This window comes from Lutjanus erythropterus, chromosome 7 (genome assembly GCF_056507025.1).
Source record: "Lutjanus erythropterus isolate fLutEry1 chromosome 7, fLutEry1.hap2, whole genome shotgun sequence".
NCBI classification, from domain to species: Eukaryota; Metazoa; Chordata; class Actinopteri; order Lutjaniformes; family Lutjanidae; genus Lutjanus; species Lutjanus erythropterus.
The window spans coordinates 33056328-33083395 of record NC_139323.1 but is presented as its reverse complement, the minus strand read 5'-3'; the positions used below and the strand labels follow the sequence as shown (position 1 = coordinate 33083395).

The 27068-nt window shown below is 38.3% G+C and overlaps 1 protein-coding gene and 1 long non-coding RNA gene across 2 annotated transcripts; one reads left to right on the top strand and one right to left on the bottom strand.

Moving 5' to 3' along the window:
* Window positions 1–8112: 8112 nt before the first annotated feature.
* On the top strand, window positions 8113–22497 carry LOC146324277 (thiamine transporter 1-like). Its single transcript, XM_084722290.1, has 5 exons — window positions 8113–8304; window positions 13491–14247; window positions 19687–19879; window positions 21589–21730; window positions 22299–22497. Exons 1-5 carry the CDS (start codon window positions 8113–8115, stop codon window positions 22440–22442), a joined length of 1428 nt encoding a protein of 475 aa, XP_084578416.1. The 3' UTR covers window positions 22443–22497.
* On the bottom strand, window positions 17730–21715 carry LOC146324278 (uncharacterized). The gene is made up of 3 exons (XR_014771190.1): window positions 21584–21715; window positions 19664–19799; window positions 17730–18245 (listed from the first exon to the last, which is right to left on the bottom strand). It is a non-coding gene; the product is annotated as an uncharacterized LOC146324278 (long non-coding RNA).
* Window positions 22498–27068: the final 4571 nt, after the last annotated feature.

The window sequence follows — 27068 nt, the reverse complement described above, 5'->3', positions numbered from 1 at the left end:
TCTCTGAAACTGCACACAGGACCCAATTCCAGTTCTAAGTCAGCATCTTGGTTGGCTGCTGGCTTAGAACCTGAGGGGGAAACTGGAGAACCTGCAGAACACCCACATGAGTGAGAACATGCAAACTCCACGCAGAAAGGCCAGGCAAACCGGGATTCAGACCCACAGTCTTCTTGCAGAGTTAAAAGACTTTAAGACCTCATAAATTCCACCAAATAAATCACTAAAATGAAGAACCTTTAGTACTCTAAAGAACCATGTAAAGTACACGAAGAACCATCCCTTAAACAGAGCGGTTCTTCAACTTGTAATGGCTATTTGTAAAACCAAAGAGGCCTTTAAAGAATCATTTAAGGACGATTATTTTTCTGAGAGTACCCACCACCAAATAACCCCAACAATATGAAGAACTTGTAGTACCTTAAAGAACCACAGGAGAACCGATCCTATTTCTTTACGTGCAATGACAGTAGACATTTTGTTGATCTTTCACTTCTTCTACAAAGGGGAAAATTTGAAGGGGTTGCACCATTATGCAATGGTTTTACTGGTCAGGCCTGCTTGAGATCAAACTGGGCTGGACCATTGAATAAAATAACTCGGGCATTAGTTTTGCTGACAACCATATCAAAATTGTACTACCCAAATTAAGTGGTACCACATGTAAATTTTCATGATTTTAAATAAAAGGCGGTCTGTAAGAGGTGTTGGATTATATTCTGTCTTCATTGTCTAAACCAGAAACTCGCTTTAGCCACCAACTTGTCACCAACATTGTCCGGTGAAATCAACAAGAGCCATAATGGTGGGGAAAAAAAAAAAGAAAAAGAAACACATCGAACTTGCACGTCTTATCAGCTCAACACAGTGGGAGTTCTGTTTTGCAGCCAAACCACTGCACACATATGCTTATCTGAGCCTCACAAACACCTCGCTACCCACCCACCCCCCACCTCCAACACACACTCACTGTTTGTTTCAAAGTCAGGCTCCTGACTGCAGCAGCTTCATATGATTTGCCAGCAAGGAAGGGAAAAAAGGAGATTGTGGGAAGGAGGGTTTGGTCTGTGAAGCGTTAGGAATCAATGCATCTGGGTTGCCTTTGAACGCTCGCTATGTCAGATGCTGCAATTCAGAAGTGATGAGGAAGAAAGGATGAATAGGTTAATTGAAATATTAAGCGAGGGCACAGGCAGGCAGCAGAATAACCCAAGTTCAACACTGTTGAGAACAAATATGTTGTGAAAGATTTCCCTTTAAAAGAAAAGCTTTCGAAAGTCTCACCTTTGTCTGTGGAGGGTGTCGTGTTCATCTTTGCTGCACTAGCGAGGTTTTTGGAAGTGGTTGTGAGGCCGCATCTCGTCCACAGAGGGGTCAACCAGGACATTTCAGAGCTTACTCAACAAAGTGTCAATCTCAGCCCAAGTTCACCCCAAAATCAAATTCACACAGTCTCTTCTGAGGATTTTTTTTTCCTGAGCTGCTGCAGGTGACACACAGCAATACGGTGCCACGAGCCTTTAGATGTCCTTCACCGTGCCGAGCTCCATTTGGCCCGACTGAGCACAGCAGGCAATTTCAGACATTTACCTGCCGTTGCCTCCCACAGCCGCCACTCTGTTCGAGTTATTATACGGCTGCCTATCTGTACGCCATCTTTATCCATGAACTTGCTGATGGAAATGGAAGATAGTTACTTTTGATCATCGCTTCAGTCTCAGTACAGACTGGAGAATATTACGGCGAAAAAAAAAAGAAAATGAGGAAGTCTGGCTTCTCAAAATGGGAGCGAGGTCCATCTCTGTCTGCTGTAAATTAATAGGAATAGGACTGCAGGTCAGAGATGATTAAGAGCGTAATGAGTTCAGAGAGTAAGATGAAGGTTTAAGTTCCAGTGATCTTGGCACAGCATATTACTGTTGTGTTGTGTTAATGTTATTTTTATGTCTAGAGGTTGTGTTATAATGTATTCAGCTATATTGTATAAGGTAACACTAATACGGGGAAGAAAATAGCATATCTAAAATAATATTTTAACTACACTGTCTTTGTCTATTCATTAGAAAATAATGGGCAGAGAACTACAGAACAATAAGTTGATTTATAAGCCACAGTTGAAAGAAATGAAAGAGACAAACATGTTTCTTTTTGTTTGTACATTCGGCTAAACTTCATCATCACAATGAAAATAAATACATTTCCTGTGCAAATGATGCACTAATGTACGAGAAATGTAAAAGGGCATTGGATGAACCACACTCAAAGCTCCTAATGTCCTGGTATTATTAGGAAATTGCAAAATGAAATCTCTGATATTAAGGGTCAGTGTCAGTTTTAGTGGCATCTAGCAGTGAGCTTGGAGATTTGCAAACACCTCATCTCACCCTCCCCTTCCAAGCATGTAGGAGAAGCTATGGTGGCTGCAAAACTTGTTAAAAATATAGCAAGCCATATCTTGAGCCTGTATTTGGTTTGTTAGTTCTGAGCTCCCATAGAAACATGGCGGTGCAACTTCCATGGTGGCCTCCATTGAGAGGGGGCCGTGCTTAGATATAAACAGCTCATTCTAACGTAACAAAAACACAGCCTTTATAGTTTTCAGGTGATTATACTCTCTTGAAAACACAGAATGTTGCATTAACTTTTTTTTTGCCATATTCCTCCAATAAGTCCCTGTAAAGCTGGACAAACTGGACTGTTTTTAGGCAGGGATTCTTCTTTTTTTTTCTTAGCCAGCAACCCTTTACAAAATAGAAAATTTTTTGACAACTCCCTCATGTACGTCTCTTGGAATAATTCGATGTAGCCTGTTTCTGTTGCGCTTCTACTTACCTTTGAAAATCAGCACAAGAGAAATGCATGAGAAAATTATCAGACGTATTAAAAATATTTGCACCTTCTGCACACAGAATACCCACATATACACATCAAAACAGTGCGTTTCATTCAGGGCATACATAAAATTAATTATTTTAAGTAATATACAGTTGCATACATTACATTTATTACTCATTGTTGCACTGTTGAGTTTGTTTTTTCACCTGACATCCTTATTTCCTGTCTGCATTTTTAGGTCCTCCTCTGAACTAAACCGTAACTTGATCAGTAAGACCGGTCAGTCATGCGAAACAACCAACAGACACACTAAATATTAACAAACACTAAAAGTCCATCTGTGTCTTCCAGTTGTTTTGCTGTTACGGCCAGGCTACCTTGAAATTAATTTTAATTTGCAACAGCAAAATACGTTTGGAGGAAATGTAATGCTGACTGAAACATTTTTTTCTATTAACATGATGAGGAAATGCTGTTAATTAACAAACCTGGAAATTCCCAAAAATCTTGATGCTGAACTTATAATTAAAAATTTCACCATGAGCATATTTTCCTCTCTGCCAAAATAGACAATCTTGCAATACAGTTTTCTGTCGCAGTGATTATATACACTCAGAAGTCAGCAGTGACTTGAGGCATGAAATTTGTTTATTAATATTTAATTACAATTACGGTATTTCCTAACGTAACCAAAGTGCTTTTTTGCCTAAACCTACCAAACATGTTGTTGCAGGACTCTAGACACAAAGACTGTGGTCTTAAAGTCCCATGGCCTCAAAATGGACAGAAGTTCAATTTTGGTCTTAAGTATGATTTAAGCAGAAAGACACATATAAGTAGTCACTAATAAAACTTTACTTTGATATGAAAATGATCTTATCTCTAAGCAAAGTCTGGAGTTGACTTAAGTGATTTCCCTGCTCGTGTGCCCAGGCCTGTGTTGAATTTTGAATTAGCTTTATGGACAGTGTGATAGGAATTATCAATTAAGGTGTGAAGAGTTAATAGCAACACACTCCACTGAATAATACGTTTCGCCTGGCTTCAGTCTCCTCTAACATCATCTCTCTTTTCTCTTTTCTTGCTAGTCTCTTTCCTGACAAATGCCTCATTTGTGCTGCATTATATGAGTGGAAATCACTGATTGAAATGCGGGTACCTTCAATTTGAAGTTAATTCCAGATTTATAGATCAGAGGTGCTTCACACAACTATTCTTCTCAGAACCTGCATGAATCCACTATCATTTATCAATTGAACTTAAGCACACTGTTAGAAATGATTCCACAAATTTAAGAACATGCCTATAAATCAGGCCCCAAAACTTATAGAGGTTCTTTCGCCATCTACCCAAAACCACCTCCTTGCAAATCCAACACGTTGTATAAATCTGTGAACATAATCCAAGCAGGACTTACAGGACAACACAACACGTTGTATAAATCTGTGAACATAATCCAAGCAGGATTTACAGGACAACACAACAAAGTTATAAAGACGGTTTAGTAATATACAAATGTAATTTCTAGGAGAAAGGGTTTGCTCTTTGTGCATAGTCTTCCCCAGTTCAGAGTAGGTATGGGGCACTTTGAAGCTAAGCTATCCTAACACTGTCTCCCAGAAAATCTGTTTTCACAGTCTGCAACTGTGGATATGTTTTGAGAGACACATCATGCCGCTCAAATGGCGTTTTTGATCAGGAAAGGTCTGGTCTGGCAAGTCGCAAAATGCTGGTACCAATCATATGTGACATGTTCAGTGACAACATTTTTTTCCACACAATATCTGATCTGAAGTGCTTATTTTATTCAAAATGTGAACCCCAATCTCCAGTGACAAAGTCCTGCACATTATACACACATCATTCGTCCACCTTGACCACATCCATATAGTACAGAAAGGCTACACTCCTTTCACTGGGGAAAAAAAGTCCCACTGGACATAATTAGGGCAGCAAATTTCCATCAGAATGTCATCAACAAACCAGTGGACTATAAAGATAGTTTCTAGGACACAGGGTTGCCAATCTTGTGTCATGATTATTGTCTCTGAGTTTGAACTGGGGGTGTTAAACACCTCAGCAACACTGATGAAAACACAGGTGAGATGGAAGATGGAAGTGATGACCTTTTCTATTACTGGTTCTACAACATGTACTGATAATGGCACACCAAAAGGGAACATTCCTCAATAGAATAGAAAAAAAATATACTACTCCATCTGCGTTATCATTTTAGTTTGGCAGTGTAAAGGTCAAATTGAGTTTTTCTCTATCTCCTGCCTCCAGCCACAGTCACTGAACATCATATACTGTAAATCTGACAACGTTAAACTAGAAATGCCAAATATATGAATATGAATAATATATATATATATATATATTTAATTTTTTTTGCCGGTGACCTTGATGTTGAGAATTAAGTCATGGAGACAGTCTGACAGTTTGAGCTGAGGCAGAGCTTTCTGTTGACATCCCACTGGTGAGTCATAATTCGCCGTTGGATATTTTAAATTACAGACTACAGTAATTCCCATCCCGGGGATGATTGCCTTGCTTATTTTTTTCCCCTAAGTATCAAGAATTTACTGCCAGTCCACCCTGCAAACTCCGGAACTGACCTTACCATTATGAACTTGTTATTTATGGCAGTTACAAAGACAAAATGCCGAACATTAAGATTATCTGAGCGGATGAGCTACTCCGTAAAACTGACTTTAAGAGCTGACTTTAATTTAGAGCTGAGCGGTATTTGTAGAAGTGTCTACACTTAAATGGGCAATATATAAGACTCCAGAGCTCAAAAATGAGTATTGCAGTTCAAAAAGTGATTTGGGGCCATAGTCAGTGTATGAAATAGTTTGAATCCCTGTGTTTGAAGTGAGTTGTTTCCCCCCTGCTCCCTCCTCCTCAGACTTGAAGTTCAGACAGGTTGTCTTCAGGCTGCAGGGACACTCGCCTGCCTGCTTTGCTGTTAGCAGCCTTCTGTTAAGATATTGGTCATTTTAATCATTACAAACATCTGTTCCTTCTCTTACATATTATATTATATTATATTATGACTTCTGATGTATCATTATCAGACACTCATTTGTCAAACATTCAGCATTAATTTTAAGTCTAACAAATGTGAGACGGGCAAACAAAAACAGACAGTGCAGAATGGAAATTTCAAAGCATGTCTCTTTCACACTCGAACTGCCAAGGAGTCATTTTTACCCCCTGGCATTTCCAAATGCATATCTGTTAAAATAAAATCTCTACATCTCTTTTACTGAAATGGGTTTTCTAGCCACTTTAGAAATGAGCTTCTTGACATGATGAGGACACCAACGTATATTCTGGTTGTATCTGGGCAGCCAACACATTTATTTTTTATTTAATGATATTATTGGAGAGACGTTCGCATGCAGCAGTGTGGAGGATGTGCAATGCAATGCACAATTGTTCCACAGAATATATTTAAAAGATGCTAAATATTCTATTCGTAAGTTACAAGTCAAAATCCAACATACCTGACATAACATGGCAATGGTGTCTGGATTCCAGTTGTTTCTGTGAATTGCAGTGATCCATTTTCTTCTCTTTTCGTTAGCTTTTGGCAGTTTGTAAAAAAATTGCTCTGATTTCTTGTTGAATCTATTTGTATAGTCACTCACACAAGTCTGTCTCCTTTTATATGTGTTCTTTTTGTGTTTTTGTGCCATTCAAGCTGAAGGTTTGCCACTCAGTAGTTTTTTGGAACCACAGGGACTCCACATACTCTACAAGGTATGCACATGATGTCAATGTGAGAAATAGGTCTATTCAGTTTTCAGTTTTCAGTCATGTGACATGCACGGTGACCTGGAGGACAAGAACAATGAGCCAACATGGCGGCTCACACCGGACTCTCCGTTGAGACGCAGCACAAGACGCTAAAATTTTCCTCTGTTTCAAGCCACGAATATTTGGATCACCACTGAATTAAAGACAAACAAACTACAAGTTTTGGGCACTTGCAATCCATATACAGCACCTGCCGCCATATTTGAGTCATTAAGTCCCTGGCAGAGCTTCACTTCACTGATGTTTACATCCATCTTGTGGAGAATCCCTCACCTTGCACAGTCGATCTGGATGAAAGCATACAGAAGTATAGTCATCTAAATGTACTTTTGATCTGGATGGATCAATAATGCTGTCGTCTGGGAGGCCAAGAATAAGAAATTCTTCATTGTCAAAGCAAAGGTGAACATTAACGTTAACCCATAGGTCTTAATTACTTTCAGGGACATTTAGGTCAGAGTTGTAGGGCAGTAACAACAGGACATTATCATTTAATATCTCATGACATAAATCCAATCAAAACTTGCTGTAAATACATGTGTACTCTGATGGCTGCCATTGTTTTCCCTCCCCGGGGAAGGAGGCACATTTAATGGCACAAACCCACAATCTCCACCTTTCTGGGTTTTCTTTGTTGGACGGGATTCTGTAGAAACACAGCCCAGGCTTGTCTCCTTGTCAGTGACTGCATCCTAACTGACAATAGCTATCGGAAACAACAGATCCCAAGCTGGCAGAACTTACATTTTGTATGTTTAGTCTCTGATGAAATATGATGGTCATTTATGATTTAGTACAGTAAATATATTACATATTTCTCCTTTAACTCCTTCACCTTTAACTTGTTTTTTCCTATTTTTTTCCTTTCCTCATACTCTCTTTTTTAATCTTGCAGCCTAAGATTTTGTAAAATGATAGTTGTTATCTTTTATTCTATTTCCAAACCAGTGTTGAAACATTATGTATTACTCACATTGTCCTGGACTCCACTGGCTAATGGTGTCAGAAGCTAAACAGGCACACAGTATGTACACACAATGTGTGTGGGGCAGCATGGTGGTGTGTACACCTGCACTCAGACACACACTCATACATATTCCTCTGCTTGACTTCCACCCCTTCCCCAGTATCTGCAGGAATGAGGGTGTTTTGTATAAAGACAGAGGAGGAGACAGTATTTATTATAACCTGCTGGAGCCCCAGGGGCTCACCACCTCATATTTCATCTTAATGTATCTTCACTCACGGCCTCACATTTTTCCCTGTCTCGCCGTAGCCAGGAAAACTTCAGAGGAGAGAAACAACAATGGCAAAGCAGGTGACTCGGTGTTCACAGTCAGTCTCACCTTGGCCTTATCTGAGGCGTCCATATCTCAACAGATTAAACTGCCTAAATTAGGCTGTGCTCTCGCCGGACGCAGCGAGACGTCCCCGGGGACACGCAGAGGAACGATGGGTTTTTGCTGGAGCGGAGAGTGTGGCAACAGGCCTTGCTGGGGAGACCATTATGTGCCCTGCTGTGCTGGCTGGGTGGGCCCGACTGCGCTGCTCTGCATCTATGGTTTCTTCTCCATGATGAGGCCCATAGAGCCCTTCATGACAGAGTTTCTCACGGGAACTTACAAGAATCTCACCATCGAACAGGTGAGGTACTGAGGTATGAAATGAGATATGTGACTGCTGTGCAGTGATGGAAGCCTGAGGTTATTAGATTTGCTCACTTTTTGTTTTAATATACATAACATGAATAATGTATATGGATGTAAACAAAGTTATGTAAATATGAATATAAAGTATGAATAACAAAATAATGGATGTTTGGCTTCAAGGTACAGATGAAATTTACACATGAATATATTTGTTCATATTTACAAAGAACTACAATAACTAACTGATTTAAGAAGTTAGTAAATATCAAATTTATATAAATGTCAATATAATTCTATACTATGACTTACTAATACTCTATCATTTAAATGGCATTCAGCTGGCCATGCTTCTAATCCAGTATTGTAAACCATCAGTTTAAATTTGAGATTATATTTCAATAACACTGCTCATAAACTGTGTAAGACATTTTAAATGTAGCCTACTGTCATGGACATCAGCTTTTCTTCTATGTGAAAAAATCAAAAGCACAATAGTTAAATGAGCCATGTGTAGCAATTGTTCGTGCAAGAATGAGTACTGCAGTCCAAATAGCGAGCTGGAGTTTATTAAATAGGTTGAATCCCTATTTAATATATCTATGGATGAAGCAAGTTATTTCCCTGCACCCCTTATTCTCCAGGCTCGAGGAAGCTCAGGCGGGCTGGCAGGAACATCGCAGAAATGCAAGACTAGCACAGTTTGACAGTAACAAGCAACAACAAGTCCTACACTTTTAGCTCACAAGCTGTTTATAACTGTCATTTCTAAGCTAAGCCCTGAAAACAAAAGCCCACCGTTCTGAAAATACACATTGCCTGCATGCTGCAGGGACACAGGAGTGCAAGACTGGTACAACACTGACAATGACAAGCGATGTCAAGTCCTACACTGGAAGTTGATCACCTCTTTATAACTATTAGTTGATACCTCAGGGTCAATGTCACTGTGGAGTTAAGTGGCTGCCTGTCCGCCTGCCAGACTCCATTAACATATCTCTGTTTAACCCTCATAAATATCTACTCCTTCTAAAAGATTTTTAATGATTTCTCATGACTCACAGACACTTACTCATTCAGTGAACATTCAGCAATAATTTAAACTACAACTACTGTGAAATGGGCAAACAAAAAAAAAACAAATGCTCTGGCCCAGAATAGAAATATCACCTAGTGTTGTTGTCAGAGTATTTCAGCTCCAAACCATTCTCATCCCAACTCATCACAGCTTGAGTTGGTTTAGAAAAAGACCATGTGGAAATGTGTGTGCGTCATTCAGAGACATTTGCTTAGCTGTTACTCATAAACTAAACCATTTTTAGTATATAATTTATTCTTTTTTTATTTTCTTTTTGTACATGTTAAGATACCATCCCCTGGAGCAGACAAATGCATTAGATGAATTAACCGACAGACAAAGAGCTGACTAGCAAATATTGCTTACGTCAATCTTCTGTTCCAAAGGGCAGCTGTGTAAAGTACTTGACTCTGTTCGATAAGACATGTGAAAGCAGCATTCACATGCTGTGTTTATCTCAAAACATTTCAGTCACTTAGAGGATGGATGTGATATTTTATGGATGTGATATTTGTGATATTTTGTCTCCATACATGAAAGAATAATGTAAAGCCAGAGCACACGGATCAAAGCATAATCTCATCTAAAAGCAGCACAGCTGTCCTGTTTACGTGACCCTGAATGGATTCAGTGCTGACGTAAAGTTTGGTACAGACTGAGGATAACAGGACAGCCTTCTTTTGTATCACGCCTCACATGGTGGCATTAAGAAGAAACTAAATGGGGTCCTTCACACTTGTGCAATGACAATCACTTTGTGATGCGCAAGGCAGGAGGGGAGCTGCTTTGTTCACACAAATTATGGCAGGTACTCTCAAGGTGTACTCATTTGATGCTCAACCATGTATGATGCAAATTACCTTTTCAAGTTGTGGTCCTGAGTGGCTTTCGAGATTTCTTATTAAGTTATAGAATTAACTTATTATTTATGGACGAAGAACAGACCCCACAAATTCAATTTCCTCTTCCAGTCATACCGACAAAGTATAATTGATATGAGAGTGACTACAAATAATATACCCATGGGAACTGCTGCCAACCTGTTATATTCCTGTTTCCTCTTAAGGAGCCTGAGGTCTTAAAGTGGATATAGACTCAACACTTACCAAAACAATTTTTTTGCTTGCCAATATTTTTGCTCTCCATGTTTACTCACCACAAACAGCCAATGTCTTGACTGTACAGACTTCAGCTGTTACCATAAGCTAACAAATTGCATGGTTGTCCATATCTATGTGTTGGTTTTCTCCAGTTTTTTTCTTAATTGTACATCTTTCACTCAAATTGAAATACCTCCTTTTCAGTGAGATATTTGCATTCATGCAGGAATAACAACTCTTAAAATTCACATTTGTTAAATGCTCAGTTAGCCAAACTGCTTATAGCAACTGTCACAGCAGTGTCCAAAGAAACTGATGTTGCCACTGTCGCCGTCATGCTCCTTCAGTCTTGCCCCGTCCAAATGGATTGGTGAGCCAGCATTGGTCAGACACCGATTATACTGAATTTATAGATATCGTTAGTCTAAGTGTTGCATGTAAATAACAAAATCTGTCACTAGACAACTATTGATCTAAGCTAGACTGAGATTTAGTTAGAGATGTTACTGTTCCCTGGAGCCTCAGACATTCTTTCTGCTGTCTTTATGAGATCCTTTCCAGGAAGGATGGGGAACCAGTGATCTGGATTTGTATGTTAATTTATTTTATTTTAAGCTGCTACACAGCAACTTTTTGGCATTTTCCTGTCTCTCTCTTGAAACCTTGAGTTTTTCCACAGGAGGAGGCATGACCTTACTGACTCGGGTTGGATGACGTATTGCTGGTCTGATGTATTTGCTAGGCTTGACTTTGCTGAAAAGAAAATGACTTTTTGAAGATGGTTAAACAATGTTTCTGGAGGACCTGTAAAAGTGACATATATATGATGAAATCTTAAATTAGCAAATCTTAGAAAAATGCTAGCTTGTATTTTGTAACATTAAGTATCTGATGTAACTAGCTAGCTACTGCTTGGTTGTAGATGGTAGATTGGCTGTAGATTAGCTAGCTAAAGTTTTGTTGCAGAGAAAACGCTAAGTAGTTAGTTAATCATTGATGTAAACTGGCTAGCTAGTTAGGTAGTGTTTTTGTGTGTTTTAATCATCTTAAAATGTGGTTTTCTTTTTCACATAAGACAAGTTTAACACATAAAAATGGAAAGGAGAAAGTTGACAGAGGTCCCAATAAGGCCAGGATTTAGGATTAGTCAGTTGAACAAACAGATGACAAACCCCTGACATCACTTTTTGACTTCATGGGTGCACTAAGAATATTGAAGGGGACACCAAAGTAATTTGTTTTATTCTCTAGGGAACAATAAATCAATATCAAACCAGCAAGCAAACAGCAAGTTCAGTTAAATCCTACACAAAATATTATTTGGGCAACTACTTTGTCACAAGCTCACATTAATAAAAAAATAATAAGTACAACTACAATCTGATTTCATGCTGCACAAGGTGCACACAACTGTGGGACAGTAAAGGTTACCTTGCTGAGGAGTTCGAGGTGTGCAGACTGTCGCTTTCATCTCTTCTTGCTCCATTGCACCGCTGCAAAAAATTTAAAATGATCCTCCGATGAAAAATGACCATTGCTTGTTGTGTAGACAGGGACAAATACATTCCATTTCCAAATGTTCAGTTTGCATCAACAGTTGCTTTAAACAGCACTGATAGTTTTAAAAAGATCAGACAGTGAAAAGTTAGACTACTATCAGTTATGTGTTCATTGACAATATCATTCTGATTAAAAATATCAATTTAACTGTTGACATGGACACTAAATAAAATGATCTGATGAATTAGCATTAATCAGAATATAACTTTTCTGACATGCTCAAACTGATTATTATCTGCTGGAAATATAGCAAAAGAAGAAGTGGTTCTGGTTTGCTGATCACCAACAAACAAAGAAGAAGTGTTTCTGCTCAATAATTTTCATCAATACATGAATTTTCCACATTGTATCTTGGGAACAATATTAGCATATCTGCTACAGACCACTTCTATTTTGCCACTGCATTTCTGTCCCTCCCAGAAACTCGTCCATGACACATCACCTACACGCACAGAAAAAATAGATTCAGGGTCTAACAATTTTGGCTGGAAGTAAAGTTACTGCAGCTGTTAAGCTAGTGTTAGTTAGCTAGACATGCTTACATTTACAGTTTATGTTAGAGCAGATACAGACAGAGTTTAATCTACTCACCACACATGTACACTTGTGGTTCACGTTTTTTAGAGAATACAGAAAAGACGTGATTGTCCAGACTCATGAAACGCCAAGTATATCTCTTCTCAGAGCCTCCTGCACACCACGTCAACATGTATGGAAATTAAGCTGTGATTCCTATTATTAGTGAAATATTAGGTTCCATTTTAAAAACAGCTAAAATTGATCTGGATTATGTATATATGCATGCATTGTTTCTTTTGAATTCCTAGGAATCCACTGCAGGAATGGTGGATTCTACTATTATCAATGAGAACTGCTATATAGAAAGATACTCACTAAATATAATACACTGAACAGCTATTACAGAGTAAATGGTGACCATAATAGTAAATAATGAGGTTTGGTTTCATGATGACATTTAGGTTTATAAGCCAGTAAATTTAATATTTCAGAGCACTTGAAATAGTGGTTCACATTACAGCCGGCTGCTGTCATCCACATACATTGTTGTCATACTCAGGAGCTGAAGGAGATGTAGGCTGCAAATTTGAAATCCCATCTTTAAATATTATTTCCATCAAGGCCGAAGTGGAACACAAAAACTTAATGAGAACAACAATTTAAAAGCCATATTTTTTGCTTAAATGGACCTGTCTTTCAAGCTGCAGCCATTGTGTTTATTTGCATAATATTAAAATTCATCAACCTGTCACATTATGAGCCTCATTCGTGCTGCTTCCTGTTTCATCATGTGCAGGCAGAAGCAATTTTTCATTGACAAATAGAGGTGGAAATGCATCTGGTGCTCTACTGTCATCTTGCAATCAGCAGTTAGGGATCATTTTCTGAAAAATAATTAGGTCTCTGTTTGCCTTCCTCCATATCCAGGTGAATAGACAGGTGTACCCTGTGTGGACTTACTCCACGCTGGTTCTCCTCATCCCGGTCCTCCTGGTGACGGACTTCCTCAGGTACAAGCCTGTTATTATCCTCCAGGGGCTCACATATGTCACATCGTTTGGGCTGATAATATTTGGCTCCGGGGTCCATGTGGCTCAGTTGGCCTTCTTCTGCTACAGCATCGCCATGGCGGCAGACGTGGCCTACTTCTCCTACATTTACACCATGGTGCAGCCCAGGTATTATCAGAGAGTGACCAGTTATGTCAAAGGGGCCGTACTGCTGGGCTATGCTGTGGGTGCCCTGCTGGCTCAACTGCTGGTGTCTTTGGGTGGGGTGTCCATGTACATCTTAGCTTTTTTAACTCTCGTCTCTGTCTCCATAGCAATGATAACCACCCTTTTCCTGCCCATGCCTAAGACTAGTTTATTTCTTAAGGGAGCATATTCTTCACAACAGGGAAACTCATGTGAGAATGCTCACAACTCCGGAAGCCAGGACTTTCACATCTGGGTGAAAAGCGTGACAGCTGCCAAGCATGTTGGGAGGCTGTTCAGACGGCTCGTATTAGACTGTAAGAACTGTTATTCTTCTGCAGCTGTGCTCTTCTTCTGCATATGGGCAGCTACAGGGAGATGCGGCTTTTACCAGGTCGCAGGCTACATCCAGGTCCTCTGGGTTAATATGCAGCCCCAAAACTTCACAGCCGACAACGGAGCTGTGGACGCCATCAGCACACTGTCAGGTAACTAATGCACCACTCACTTGTTTTGCTTCCTCAATATGATTTTAATACTTGTAGCATTAGTTGACTCTTGATTTGAAGGGGTGTGTATAAGACTGACACCTATCATGTATACATGAAGGAGTCTTTATGAATGTTTATGATGATTTATTGCTGACTGTCTGACTTATGACTCTTAATTGAGTTTAATTCATTCAATGTCATTTTTAATGCAAAGTTTGCATTGTGTGATTTGTCTTTGTTACGACAACTTGACATTATTGCATTCAAGAAAGTATTCAGCTGTAGTGTTGACATTACATTACATACATTACAGACGGTCATTATCTCAACAACAGTGAATAAAAGTGTTATTAAGTGTTACTACAATGTCAAATGCTTTTATAGTGTTGTCATGAATAATTACCTTGACCTTAGCCCTGAAAGCTAATGTCAAGTTGTTATAATGAGGTGTTATAACAAATAATTACAAAATGTATCTAAAATGTAATTACAGTGATACACTTTGGACTTGTCATAAAGACGTCGTTAAGTGTTCTTACGCTGTCAAATGCTTTTAGAACGTTGTTATGAATAATTCCCTTGACCTCGACTAAAGTGGAATATTTCGGATCTGTGAGGAAGCTAAATATTTTCTAAAAGGTTCATAATATGTGATCTTGACACAGTCATAAACATTCATAAAGATGTCATACTTATGAACGATACCATGACATGATTATGGCAGTGTTATGTCTTATGCACACCCCTTCAAATAAAGTGTTAATATGTCCTTTTCAACAAGAAGTAGAATGTGAGTCCTAAATTTACTTAAATCTGCATATATCTGCAAATCTGCAGATTTCCCAAAATGCCCAACTAATGCTCTCAGGACTATGATCTGAATATGTCTTCCTCCGCTAATTGCACTTGGTATTTAGTTTTTCTTCTGCCACTTCAAACATTTCATGGTCGACAGTTTGACTCTTCACTGTCACTCCAAACCCAAGAGGAATTGTTGTGCAAAATGTGAAAACTGATTAATTCTGAATGACAACCGCTGCACATCCAGCTTAACGGAATTGGTTCAGGTTGTTGTAAAAACAAGTCCAAACATTTTCATTAAAGCTTATGGGTGTTATACACATTCCACTACAAAAAATAATTGAATAAATAGACAGAAAGAAACACAATCCCTTCCTACTATCAGTATTTCACAACCCCCAAAGCACAGCAGACAATAGGAGCAGCATTAATTAGACTATTTAATTGCCTCCTCTCATCCCCAGATGGGTATAGCAGCTGCTGCCATCCAGCCAGTGCACTTTTATTGATTATAGTACTGATACATTCCTGTATTCCCCAGAAACCAAAGGCAATTACTCTGTGTAAACCACATCCAGCTGTATGCCTTTCACTTGTAAATGGTTCTGCCCAACACGCAGTCAAGCTGTAGGGCCCGTGTCTGATATTTCCCCAAAGATTCCTCTTGTATTTTCTCTGTTCCACACTTAGACAACATCCCTGAGGGAAAAAAAACCTGGTAGAAACCGATAGGAAAAAATATGCATATGGATTACCAACATGATAAAATACAGCAGAAAAGCACAACATAATTTACTATTTTCATATTCAGCGTATTAATAACTGTATGTCCTGGGGCTTGAAAACAACATTTTTTAGTAGCTCATTAATATTAAGATAAAACCAAATGCGTATACAGAACAAACTAAGTTATGTTTACTTATATTGCTTTGTACAGTATGAATTTCAAGTAGAAGGAGTTACAGGGCACCTCAACCCAATTATTATCTGTGGTCTAAAGCAGTAATTGCAACCTATTTACACTTCAAACATTTATTCAGAGCATAGGATCATTCAGGACATTCCCTTCCCCAGGTCAGAGGTGTCCTAGGCTTTCCATTTAATTTGGCTTTAAATCGCATGCTGATTATATTTACATTTAGATTTAGGCCACATGCTGGAGTACAAAGTGTGCAAATTCAAATTTTACTCCCCCACATACAGCACACATGCACTATGATGTTATCTAATCAGGGTACGCAACCAAACGCAGCATGAGGTCACACATATTTCCCCATCTGTGCCGCATGTAAGAAAATGGTTCAGTGTGACTCGCATGCAGCTCGTGTCTCAGCGTTCAAAACTACAATCACAGCCTGTGTTAAAAACTGGTTGAACGGAGTTTTAGAGACGTGGGCATTTAGGTGGAGTCCCATCAAAGATCGTATTGAAATGCGTCATTGTAAAAGAGGATCCAGCAGCGCCGCACCAACAAAGCTTAATTTATTGAAAGATTAGTTCTAATCAGAGTTTGGATTTACTCATTTTAAACCTACTTTTGCCAGATTTCAAAATAAGCTCTGCTCTATTGCACAATTAAAAATGAATCTCCATTAAATAAAGCCTAGTTGTTCAAGTGAATCAAAATTAAAGAGTTGAGTCAATACAAGATACTTGCTTACCAAATTTAAAATAAATGAATGAATGAATGAATGAATAAAGAAAGAAAGGGGTGCTGTTTAGAACCTAAGTATTTAAAGAGGGGTAAGAACCACACACTTTTGGCTGTTCTGTGTTTCTTATAAAATGTTGGTATTTGCTAAAAAGTTAAAGACAACTATTGTTTGCTATTCAGATAAAAAGTAAAAAAATAAAACAAAAAAACTTACATTATTAGCTAGCTCGCTAAAAAGGCATCATAAAATTTGAATGGGTTGCATTTGTCTCTGAACTTTCTTCAAGTAATGTGATGATGTTGTCGTTTTAAAAGTTATACCCCCTCAAGCGTAAGTTTAAAGTTAATACTGGATCACAGTTTTTTTAAGATCATATTACTGTGATTGCAATGCTGATTTCCATTATGTGTTAGTCTGGAGCTAACAGAGTAAGTGTTAGTCATTTATATTTATTTTAAAATATCAATTCAGCAATCTAAGAATTGATACAGGATTTGTAAATTTTCTCCCACCCCTACCATTAACTGTCATGTATATAAGTATGTGTAGATAAATAAGCTTATCACCCCCCTATGACAAATATGGAACAGTTCCTGGACTGGAAAAATCTAGAAGCAGTTATCTTTTCTTCAAAACATATTTTGCACAAGTAATATATAAATGTCATTTATTGGATAGGATTTGTTACAATGCATACTTCAAGCTCTTTTCAACTTCTTCTTGCTGTAAGATATAAAACCAGTTAAATTATATAATAAATACAAATACTTATCCAATTAAACTGAGATAGGAGCATCAGATTGGTATTTAGCACAAACCCCTGCTGTTTGAACATGCTGTAGAGCCCAGCTACATTATTGATCCCTCTCTATGAAGCCGTACAGTCGGCTCCTGCCGACCCCGTTAAGCCTCCAATCCCGCTGTGGAAACTGGTCTAATTATTCAGTTTACATTTGACCCCCCCGTGTCACTAATCAGAGTCAGGGGGATTGATTAAGAACATGTTAAATACACGGATTGTCCGTGTTGGCTCATTGACCACAAGTGGACAAGGAATCAAAGTAAATGTGCACACTTAAAATATATTCTAGTGGATAAAAAGCTCTGGATCCGTGTCTCGGGGGATTTACAACCTTCAGCAATTACAAGAAGGGTTTGACAAGGCAGCCATACTTATGAAAAACGCGATGCATATGTAGGAAGTGAGTTAAAGTGATGTGTGAGAGTGAGACCACGGAGAAGGCTAAAGGATAAAAAAGAAGAGGAAAAAGGGAGAGAAGTGTCCTAAAAATAATTAATGCTCCAAAGATTCACAGTCTGGAGTTCCCGGCTTTATATCCATCCACAGGGATAAAAGCCACAAAGCGGCTTCACATGTGGTGAGAGGAGTCCTGAGATGAATCAGGGTGCTCTGTGCCACCTTGTGGCTGAAATGAGAAGCTTTCTGAAATGATTCTCACCTTCTTATAGTTCAACCAATGAAGGATTTTAATGTTGTGTATCAGTGTCAGAGAGGAATTCTTTGTATAGTTTGGTTTCCTGCAAAAGACTGTCATAATTTCATGGATTAATGATAGAAATATTTCTTTAAAATATAGCTTTTTGAGAGGATCTGTGAGCTATAAACTGTGAACCAAATTACAATTAAATCAATTTCAATGATGAATGAATTAATTTTACATTTATTTTTATTTCTCATAGACCATAATCTGGAAATTATAGACATATTAATGTAAATCACACATGTAATATAACAAGGGGTATTTTTATATCATCTTTCTTCCTAAATTAAAACATATAGGAGGGCGGTCCTAAGACTGTGAGCCTCCCCTCAAAAGGAGCTTGGAAAAACTTGTTTGCTTTCTTATTTCACTCAATTCTTGGATGTCCATGATCATGCTTATGTTATTTGACCATACAGAGCAGCCATTCTCAAACTTTTAAATGCCACGACCCAGTTTATAATCTGAAAATCTTTTGTAGCCCACCCAAACCTTTAATCGGCCACAGCCCACTCTGCCCACACTCTGGGAATCACTGCTATAGACATTCAACAGTTGAGCCAATATAGCCTAATATTACCTTAGACCACACTAAATACATAAAAAAGTCCACCACTGTCCAAAGCAATTATCTCTTTAATCAAAATGCACACAATTAGGGTATCATATTAGGACATCACTTAGAATAATCTGTCTTTTTTTTTTTCACGTCCACCCACTGAGCCTCCCCCAAAACACTGTGGACCCTCCTGGGGAGGCTCGCCACCTGCTTTGAAAACCTCTAATATAATATGTGTCCAACACAATTTTCCATTATTGATGCTCGCTTAATCGCTCATTAGTTGATATACCTTTTGAGCTACTTATTCCTGGTGATGCAGTCTTTTTTCTACATTTTCCTGTTAATTCAGATTGTTTGTTTTACTTCAATAAATGCAGATGTAATAAAGTGCTGTGTCTGCTTTTTTCCCCTCTGTATTCTCAAGATATATTTTGCTGCTCGACTGAATGTTGTATGTTCATCAAATACTGATGACAGTAAATCAGTGACATTTTTTCAGAACCTTTTGACATCAGACCAATCGGACCTGTGTGCCAACCTCACCACATGCCAGCACAATCTGAATTTTTGTGTGATTACTCACTAATGCTTTTATGCCACTTTTCTTTTGTCATCCAGATGCAATTTAATTATGTTTGTGTTGGGGTTTGATTTCCTTTCCTTGCCTACATTTTGAAGTATTGTGGCAAATTCAGAATTTCTATCAAAACTGAGAAAATAATGAGGAAAAACAGGAAGAGAGACTGTTTGTCATGTTTCCCATAGTGGCCCCTTAGATTAAAAATCTGGCCAGTAATTAGACATCATTCAAACAGTTTATGTAATGGTCTCTGAGGTCTCTCTTTGCCTTGTTTTGTTTCATTTCAGTACCCCATAGTAATGCAGTGACTCACAGAGTGATTTTGTCCTCCTTTAGGAGCTGCAGCCGCTGTTGCTGTGGGACACATGCCTCTGGAGTGGTCTGTGTGGGGGGAACTGGTCCTGGGGGCTTTCACATTCCTGATGGCTGGCTCCATATTCCTAATGGATCTGATAGACAACATCTGGATCAGCTACACATGCTACACCCTCTTCAAAACAGTTTACTTGCTGCTCACCACCATCTGCACGTAAGATTTATTATGGACATGCATGTATAATGTCCTCATATACTATCAGTGTGAGCACATGCATGAATCTACTGGGTAGAATTTAAAGGTGGCTGTAGGTTAAAGGTTAGCAAAGGGGATGGTGGGAAATGAAATAGCAGCATTTGACCTTCCCTCATTGCCACCACTGAGGTGCCTTTGAGTAAGGCTCCTAATCCCTAACACTCCAGTGGAGCTGCTCCATGGTGTTCCTGCAAAAGAGAGGCTTCCTCACAGTGAAACTTACCTGAATTCAAAAGAAAAGAACAATGCTGCAAATGCCAGCCTGTTCTCATTCCTAACTCATAGTAGTACCAAGTACCACCCAAGTAGATTTTGTGCCTGAACCTAACCAAACTGTGACAGTTTCACTGTAATCTCATTTTGAAAAGGCTTTCTAGCAGCTTCAGATACAGACACTAAAGGTTACCGGCGCTGAAAAAGTATTTGTATCCTAAACTTCCAGACACATCCTTATCAATCCATCAACTCCATCTGCATTCTTATCTGGACTTTTCAAATAGAAACTCAGCCATTAGTAAAATGTGGTGATGTAGAATAGATGCCCGATGCCCTCTCCTCCCTTCCCTGAACTTTGGGGGTTTATATGTAGCAACATCTTCATGCAGAAACCTACATCAGATCATGTTGTAAAAAAAAAAAAAATTAAAAGGGCTCGGGCGAAAAAAGCATTTTGATGCTTTAACATATGTAGCTGAACCAAAATTTGATCTTTTGGGTTTGAATACATGAGGAGCACTACTGGAAAGCCATGGTGTGATATAGAAACCTCAAACACTAACAAACAATAAAAATAATGTAGTAAGATGGTGAATATATTACCTGCAAACATTATTTTGAATATAATAGCAGGTTGACATAAACATGTAGCCAAAAAAAACATTGTGCCTAAGCATAACCTCACCAAGCTGCTAGCATGACTGGGTTATAGTTAAGATGGTGAAGACAGTAGGGATGCACAGATTGACCGGCCAGAGACCAGGACCCGCCAGTCAGCGTCATATATCCGATTCTGCACCAGTCATATTCACACACGTGCTCCACACGATGGCCATGTCATGCACGCAGCGACACAGAGAGTAACATCACAGCCACAGCAGAGCTGGTCACAACCACACACATTCAGAGACATGCTTGCATGGAGTCGGCGTTAGTGATAGACTTAAAGAGCAGTAGAGAGAGGTGACAGATGGAGACGGAGCAGCAGCTGAATGCTAAACTCTCTAGCTATTCAGGCTAATGCTAGCCAGCAGCATAGCACTGTTCACAGACTGACAATTAAAATCTCACCTCCTGTTCTGGCTGAAGAATAAACAGCCTGTGTTGATGCGTCTCCTCCTTTTCTCATCTAGACTCATTTAAATTCTGCTTCTGTTTTTCTCACTGTAAAGCTTTTCTACAGCAAACTGCCTCAAACTCAAAAATGTTTATTTTGTCAATTATAGTTTATAGTGTGAAAATCAGAATCAGGCAAAATTGGAAATGGCAGGTCAGACCCATAAAAAATCAGAATCTGCTAAGAAATCGTATCATACGTTTATCATATGTTTGATTGTTTGATAAACCCTCATTATTAATAGAAGTAATGACTGAATTAATCATAGCATATTAGCGCTTTTATTTTACTGTGTAGCATCTCATCAGCAGTATCAACAGTATGTATACCTCAGTTTTCAGATAGCTAAGACCCTGAACAGGAGGCGCTATGCATTGGTATTTGGCATCAACAGTTTTGTGGGCACAGTCCTCCAGAGCGTCCTCACCGCCATCGTCATCAACACCAAGTCTCTACAGCTCACCATCACCTCACAGGTACTGCAGTACACACAAATCAGACATTAAATTCAGCTGATAATTTGACCCATTTATACAAAGGTAGAATCAGTAATATTTGGTGTAGTTTACTGATGTGTCTCATTCCTAGGATGTCAGATACATATGTTTTGGGTTGATAAAGCATCCTGAGCACAGCAAAATAACAAGAAATACAGTCTGAGAGCAGGGTCTCTGCAGATACAGCATCCAATAAGTGATGATTGAAAGAGATTATGTTTCTGAGTCTATACATTTTTGTTTTTTTAGGGATAATGTTGCATATAATGCCTTTAATCTTTTAGATATGCTTTATATTTTACATGATTCAGTAACAGGATGTTTTTGAAATGGGTTATAATAAATCATATTATTGTGTTATTCCTCAATTTCAAAGGAAAAGAAAAGAAATTGAGGACAGTTTTAAAAAAAGCTTTATAACAGAATATTGCTGTTTAAAGGGCATTTGATGAACTCACAGGGGGAGAGAGAGAGACCACAAGACATTAAAGGGAATAATTGGATGAATGAATTCATTAATTTATAAGTTATCTTTCTTTATTTTCAGTATTTTATCTACGCCTTGTACTTTGCTGCCATTTCCCTGCTGTTCACAGTCAGAGGTGTGTACAGTGTGCTCCGCATGAAGTGTCCCACTGGACGCAACCAGGGGGAGAGAGACGCCGACCTGCCGGAGGTCTCGCATTCTTGAGGACTCTCTGAGACAGTAAAGAACATGAGCAGCAACTGAAAACATGGATACACTGTACATACATGAAAGATATTTAATCCATCAAAGAGTGACTGCGGTTCAGTTATTTCTCAATCAGGATTTAACAGACGTGATATACTGCAAGTGCAATACCTACATATGACCAGCAGAGGACACTACCTGCACAATATAAAACAAGATAACTCTATATGGCAGCTCAGTAGTGATATACTGAAATCATTTTTGCATCATACATTTTTACATCTGTGCATCAGTTCAGTAGCAGTTTGATGTGACAAAAATGTATTTATCATGTTGTTAAATGGATAAATATGCTCACACATTTGTCTTTAAGTGTCATGGCTGTGAAGTTATAAGCAACAAGACAATACTACTTGTTGGACACTCCTCAAGATATTTATAATTCCAAAATAAATACTTTTTAAAAATATAATATTTATTACTGTGCTGGTGTAACCCCTCCTACGAGGCACGATGGAAGCACATTAAATGTAAAATGATACTTGATGTTCATGTACAGGCTGTGCTATTAAATAAAATTTGCAAACGTATATAGATGAAGGTGGTTCTGAGGGTATAGAAAGCAGTGATAAAAGAATATAGGAGGATATTAAGATCTTGAGTTGGTCTGCATATGGTTCAGATTTTACACCAGATAAATTAAATGATGGATTTAGGTTTTGGATTTAAACAGGTATAACATCCATAACAACTTTTCATTGAAAAAACAAGATTTTTATATATATCTCCAGTTAAGAAATTACTACAGTTGAAAAATCAAAAGCAAAAATACCAGAGAAGCCAGCGAACCCCTTATACAACTTTTCATAAGTGCATATAAATTAGAATTTTACTGGAAAAATGTAACTTGGTTTTTTATTGCCCCTTCTCTGAAGGCACACTATGATAGTGGTACTTCACAGTGTTTGGGGAATTGTGGTCCAATTGTGTGTCCATACAAACCATCTTTAACACTCATATACCTTAAGATTTCATGTATTTAGGAAATATTCCCCCCGATATTAAAGGTATAGATCGATATTTAATGGGTGCGCTGGTGGCGGCAGGGAAAAAAAGCTTTGACCAAAAGATGTACCTACTATAAATAACTGGATAGATGTGACAACAGAGAATTATCAGATGGAAGGGGTTACTTTTTCTGTGAATCTAAAGATGGACATTTTCATACGACACTGGGAAAAAATGGGTGCAACATGTCAAACCTCTGAGACCAGATTTTATTGAGATAATGAACTGAAGGAACTTTAACAGTTGTTATTGATTTGTCATTTATGGCATTTATATGAGGTGTCAAAATATCAAACTGCTACAAGCACTTTCATTTTTTTTTTTTTTCCTTTTATTTTTTTATTTATTGTTTCCTCTCTGGATGTATATAGTTATGTTTCTGTGTTGTACTGGAAGGAAATAGGCCTATGACCATGACTCAGACTAAACAAACTAAAGATGAGAGACTATATATTATGGAAGAAGTAATGATGTATTTCCAAAATAAAATAAAAAAAAGAATTAAAAATTAAACAAATCATCCTAACAACATATTTAACATACAAAGGCTGCTGACTGGGGTCCCTGGAGACCTCAAGAATGAACTGCTGCAAGAAACAAAAGGTTAAAGAGGCATTATGTAAGACCCCAGTGAGTTGGAGCCACAGCTACGTTGAATCCCTATTTAATGAACGATTAAATAGGAAGTGAATGAAGTGAACTGTTTCCCCTGCCCAGTCCTCCCTAGACTTGAACCTACAGGAATGCAAGACTGGCACAACTTTAACAATGACAAGTGATGTCAAGTCCTACACTTTTCTTCACGTTTTCTTAATCTCTGATGACATACCGTGGTCATTTTATGATTTATTACACTATGCTGAAATATATCACATATTTCACTGTGAGATATGATAAAAAGTATAATCTGGGGTCTGCGGGTGAAACAGTCAGTAGGATTTAGGTTGTCTTGTATTCATTTATATGTAAATTTGCTTTTTGATTGTTGGCTGTGGGATGAAAAATAACACAACAACAAACACAATCAATACAAAAGGCACAATCATTTTAAAACCTGAACAGGCTGGCATGATCATTTATGTAAGCTCTGTTCAGGGGAGGCTGTGCAGCGTTTTCTATCCAACAGCCTGCTCTCATTACATTCAGTGAGTGTCATTCCTGGTCTTTTGAGAAAACCCGTTCTGTGCTGCTACCTGAAGAGATTTTTCCTGGTTTTGTTATAGCATCCCAAAATCTCACTAAATGCCTCTCAGCTCTCTGTTGTTGTTTTGATACTCAATCATGCCAGGGGTAAAATATGAGTAAGATGCAATAACAATGTGAGAGAGGATATTTTTAAGCAACATGTTGCCAGGTAACAGATTTGTTTGTTTTTAGGGCTTACAGCCTCGTGCAAAAGGTTTGTCGGCTGTAGCTACTGATGTTTGTGCATGTTTATACAACAGGTAGTTCCAACCAAGCAGTCTGATTGGTCAGCTTGACATTTAGCACATGAAGACAGCACACAGTGCTCATCACAAAAATATTATTCCACCCAAACAAGAGATCTTTTTTTCCAGCAATATTACATGAGAGTGTGCTTTTCAGGAACAAACCAAATCTAACAATTGCATGTCCAAAAATGACTACAGCACACATAGTGAATTGAAGCCACAGACCATACATTATATAGGTTGAAATTCTATTTAATAAACAGTGGTTGTGGCAAGTTGTTTCCCCTCCTCCCCTCAGTTGAAGCTCAGGCCGGCTGCAGGAACACTGCAGGAGCACAAGACAAGCGCAGGACTGTAGTTTGACAATAACAAGCAAGGACAAGTCCTACATTGTAAGTTGATTAGCTGTATAAAACTGCAAAATGTCAATGTGAAGTTTAGCTTGTTATCCTGAAAACAAAAGCACACTGCTTTGAAAATATGCACTCTGGAGTTCAGTGACCGCCTGCCTTACTGCCTGCAAAACTCCATTAACATATTGCTCGATTTAACGGTTCTAAACATCTATGCCTCCTAAAAGATTATTAATGATTTCTTATGACTCACTGAGTGAGACGCTTTCTCTTTTGCAAAGCTTCTGCATTAATCTGAACTCTAATTAATGTTTAATGGGTAAACAATTTCACAAGTTATGGGCTGGAATAGAAATTTAAAAAAGAGGACACTGTGATTTCAGCATTGTTGTGAGAGAAGTCAATATTTCAGTTTAGCATTTTTTTTATCTTTAATGACACATCATCATAACTTTATTACAGTAAATATATTACAGATTCAACAGATCCACAGTTCCAACCCCCTACAAAAAATTTCATTGTTATGGACACCATCAGCGTCAATATTCTTGTAAGTGCTAAAAAAACTTGTCCACAACGTCCACAAACTTCACATGTATTTTTTAAGCTCGGATCACCTGCGACAGGCTCACTGGTACAGCCAATGGAGGATTCTGAACAGAGTTTCCATTGCCAATAATTCCAGAGCGTTGTGAAGTTCAAAAGTCAAAATGTACTGAAAAAGCTTTCAAAAATTACTATATTTCATATTTGTTGGCATTTAACCTTTCAAAAACAACATATGTTATTGTTTAATATTGGTTAAATAAACACTTTTATCAAATATATTTAGAGGCGTGCTTGCACAAATATGTTTCCAGGAATTAAATCTAAAGAAGTAGGACTAAACGTGTGCTGTAATCATCGTCCTCCTTGGAAATGCGACCTTGTGAAAACCAGTTCAGTGCTGTGATTCTCAGCAGGTGGTGTGAAACCCTGATGCTCTAATTCTGCATGTTTATATTAGCAAAACAGCCATTTATGTCCTCATTCATAAACATTGTACAGCAGTGGGGCAGACAGAAAAAAATGGAAGTGGTCAGATGATGCATGTGTAGTCACGTCTGACCTATAATTCATAATTATAACAGTAAGATAATTAAGTTTCCAGGAGGGATAACAGGGGCAACTATTAGCTGGGATGTGGTGCCATATTGTATACATCACACATGTTAATCGATTGCATCTTGAGGATGACACGTTCCTGCATTAAGACTCTTAAACATTTAGTTAAGAGGCTGCATCTTTGCCTCTCAAAACTAGGACTGGAAAATGTTTAATTACAATTAACCTAAAATGATCAGGTTTATTTAAGTGTTAGCTAATGATTTTATGTAGTCAATTAAACACATCAGTCAACCTTAAAGGCATAATTCAAATTATTTGATGTGGAGTTGTATGAGGTAATTATCCATAGTTAAGTCAGTACATGCTTCTCAGCCCCAGTTTGAAGGGGTAAAGAGGGGCATCCAACATCTTGGACAGGGTCAGCGACAAAAGAAACTTTGGTTATATAAGCCAAACATCACTTTCACCAAACCAACCAAACTCCATGGGCAAAATCAGTGACTTTACCTCACAGAACATGGGAGTTGCTGATCTGCCGCTGCCCCAGTCTGTATGTCAGTATGATTTATGTACGGAAAATAAACAAACAAGAGTTTGCTGATGCTATCGTGCTGACCTGGATAAGTTTTTATTAGCTGCTTTACTATCATTGTTAATGACTGATAAAAAATGGGAGCTGAGGG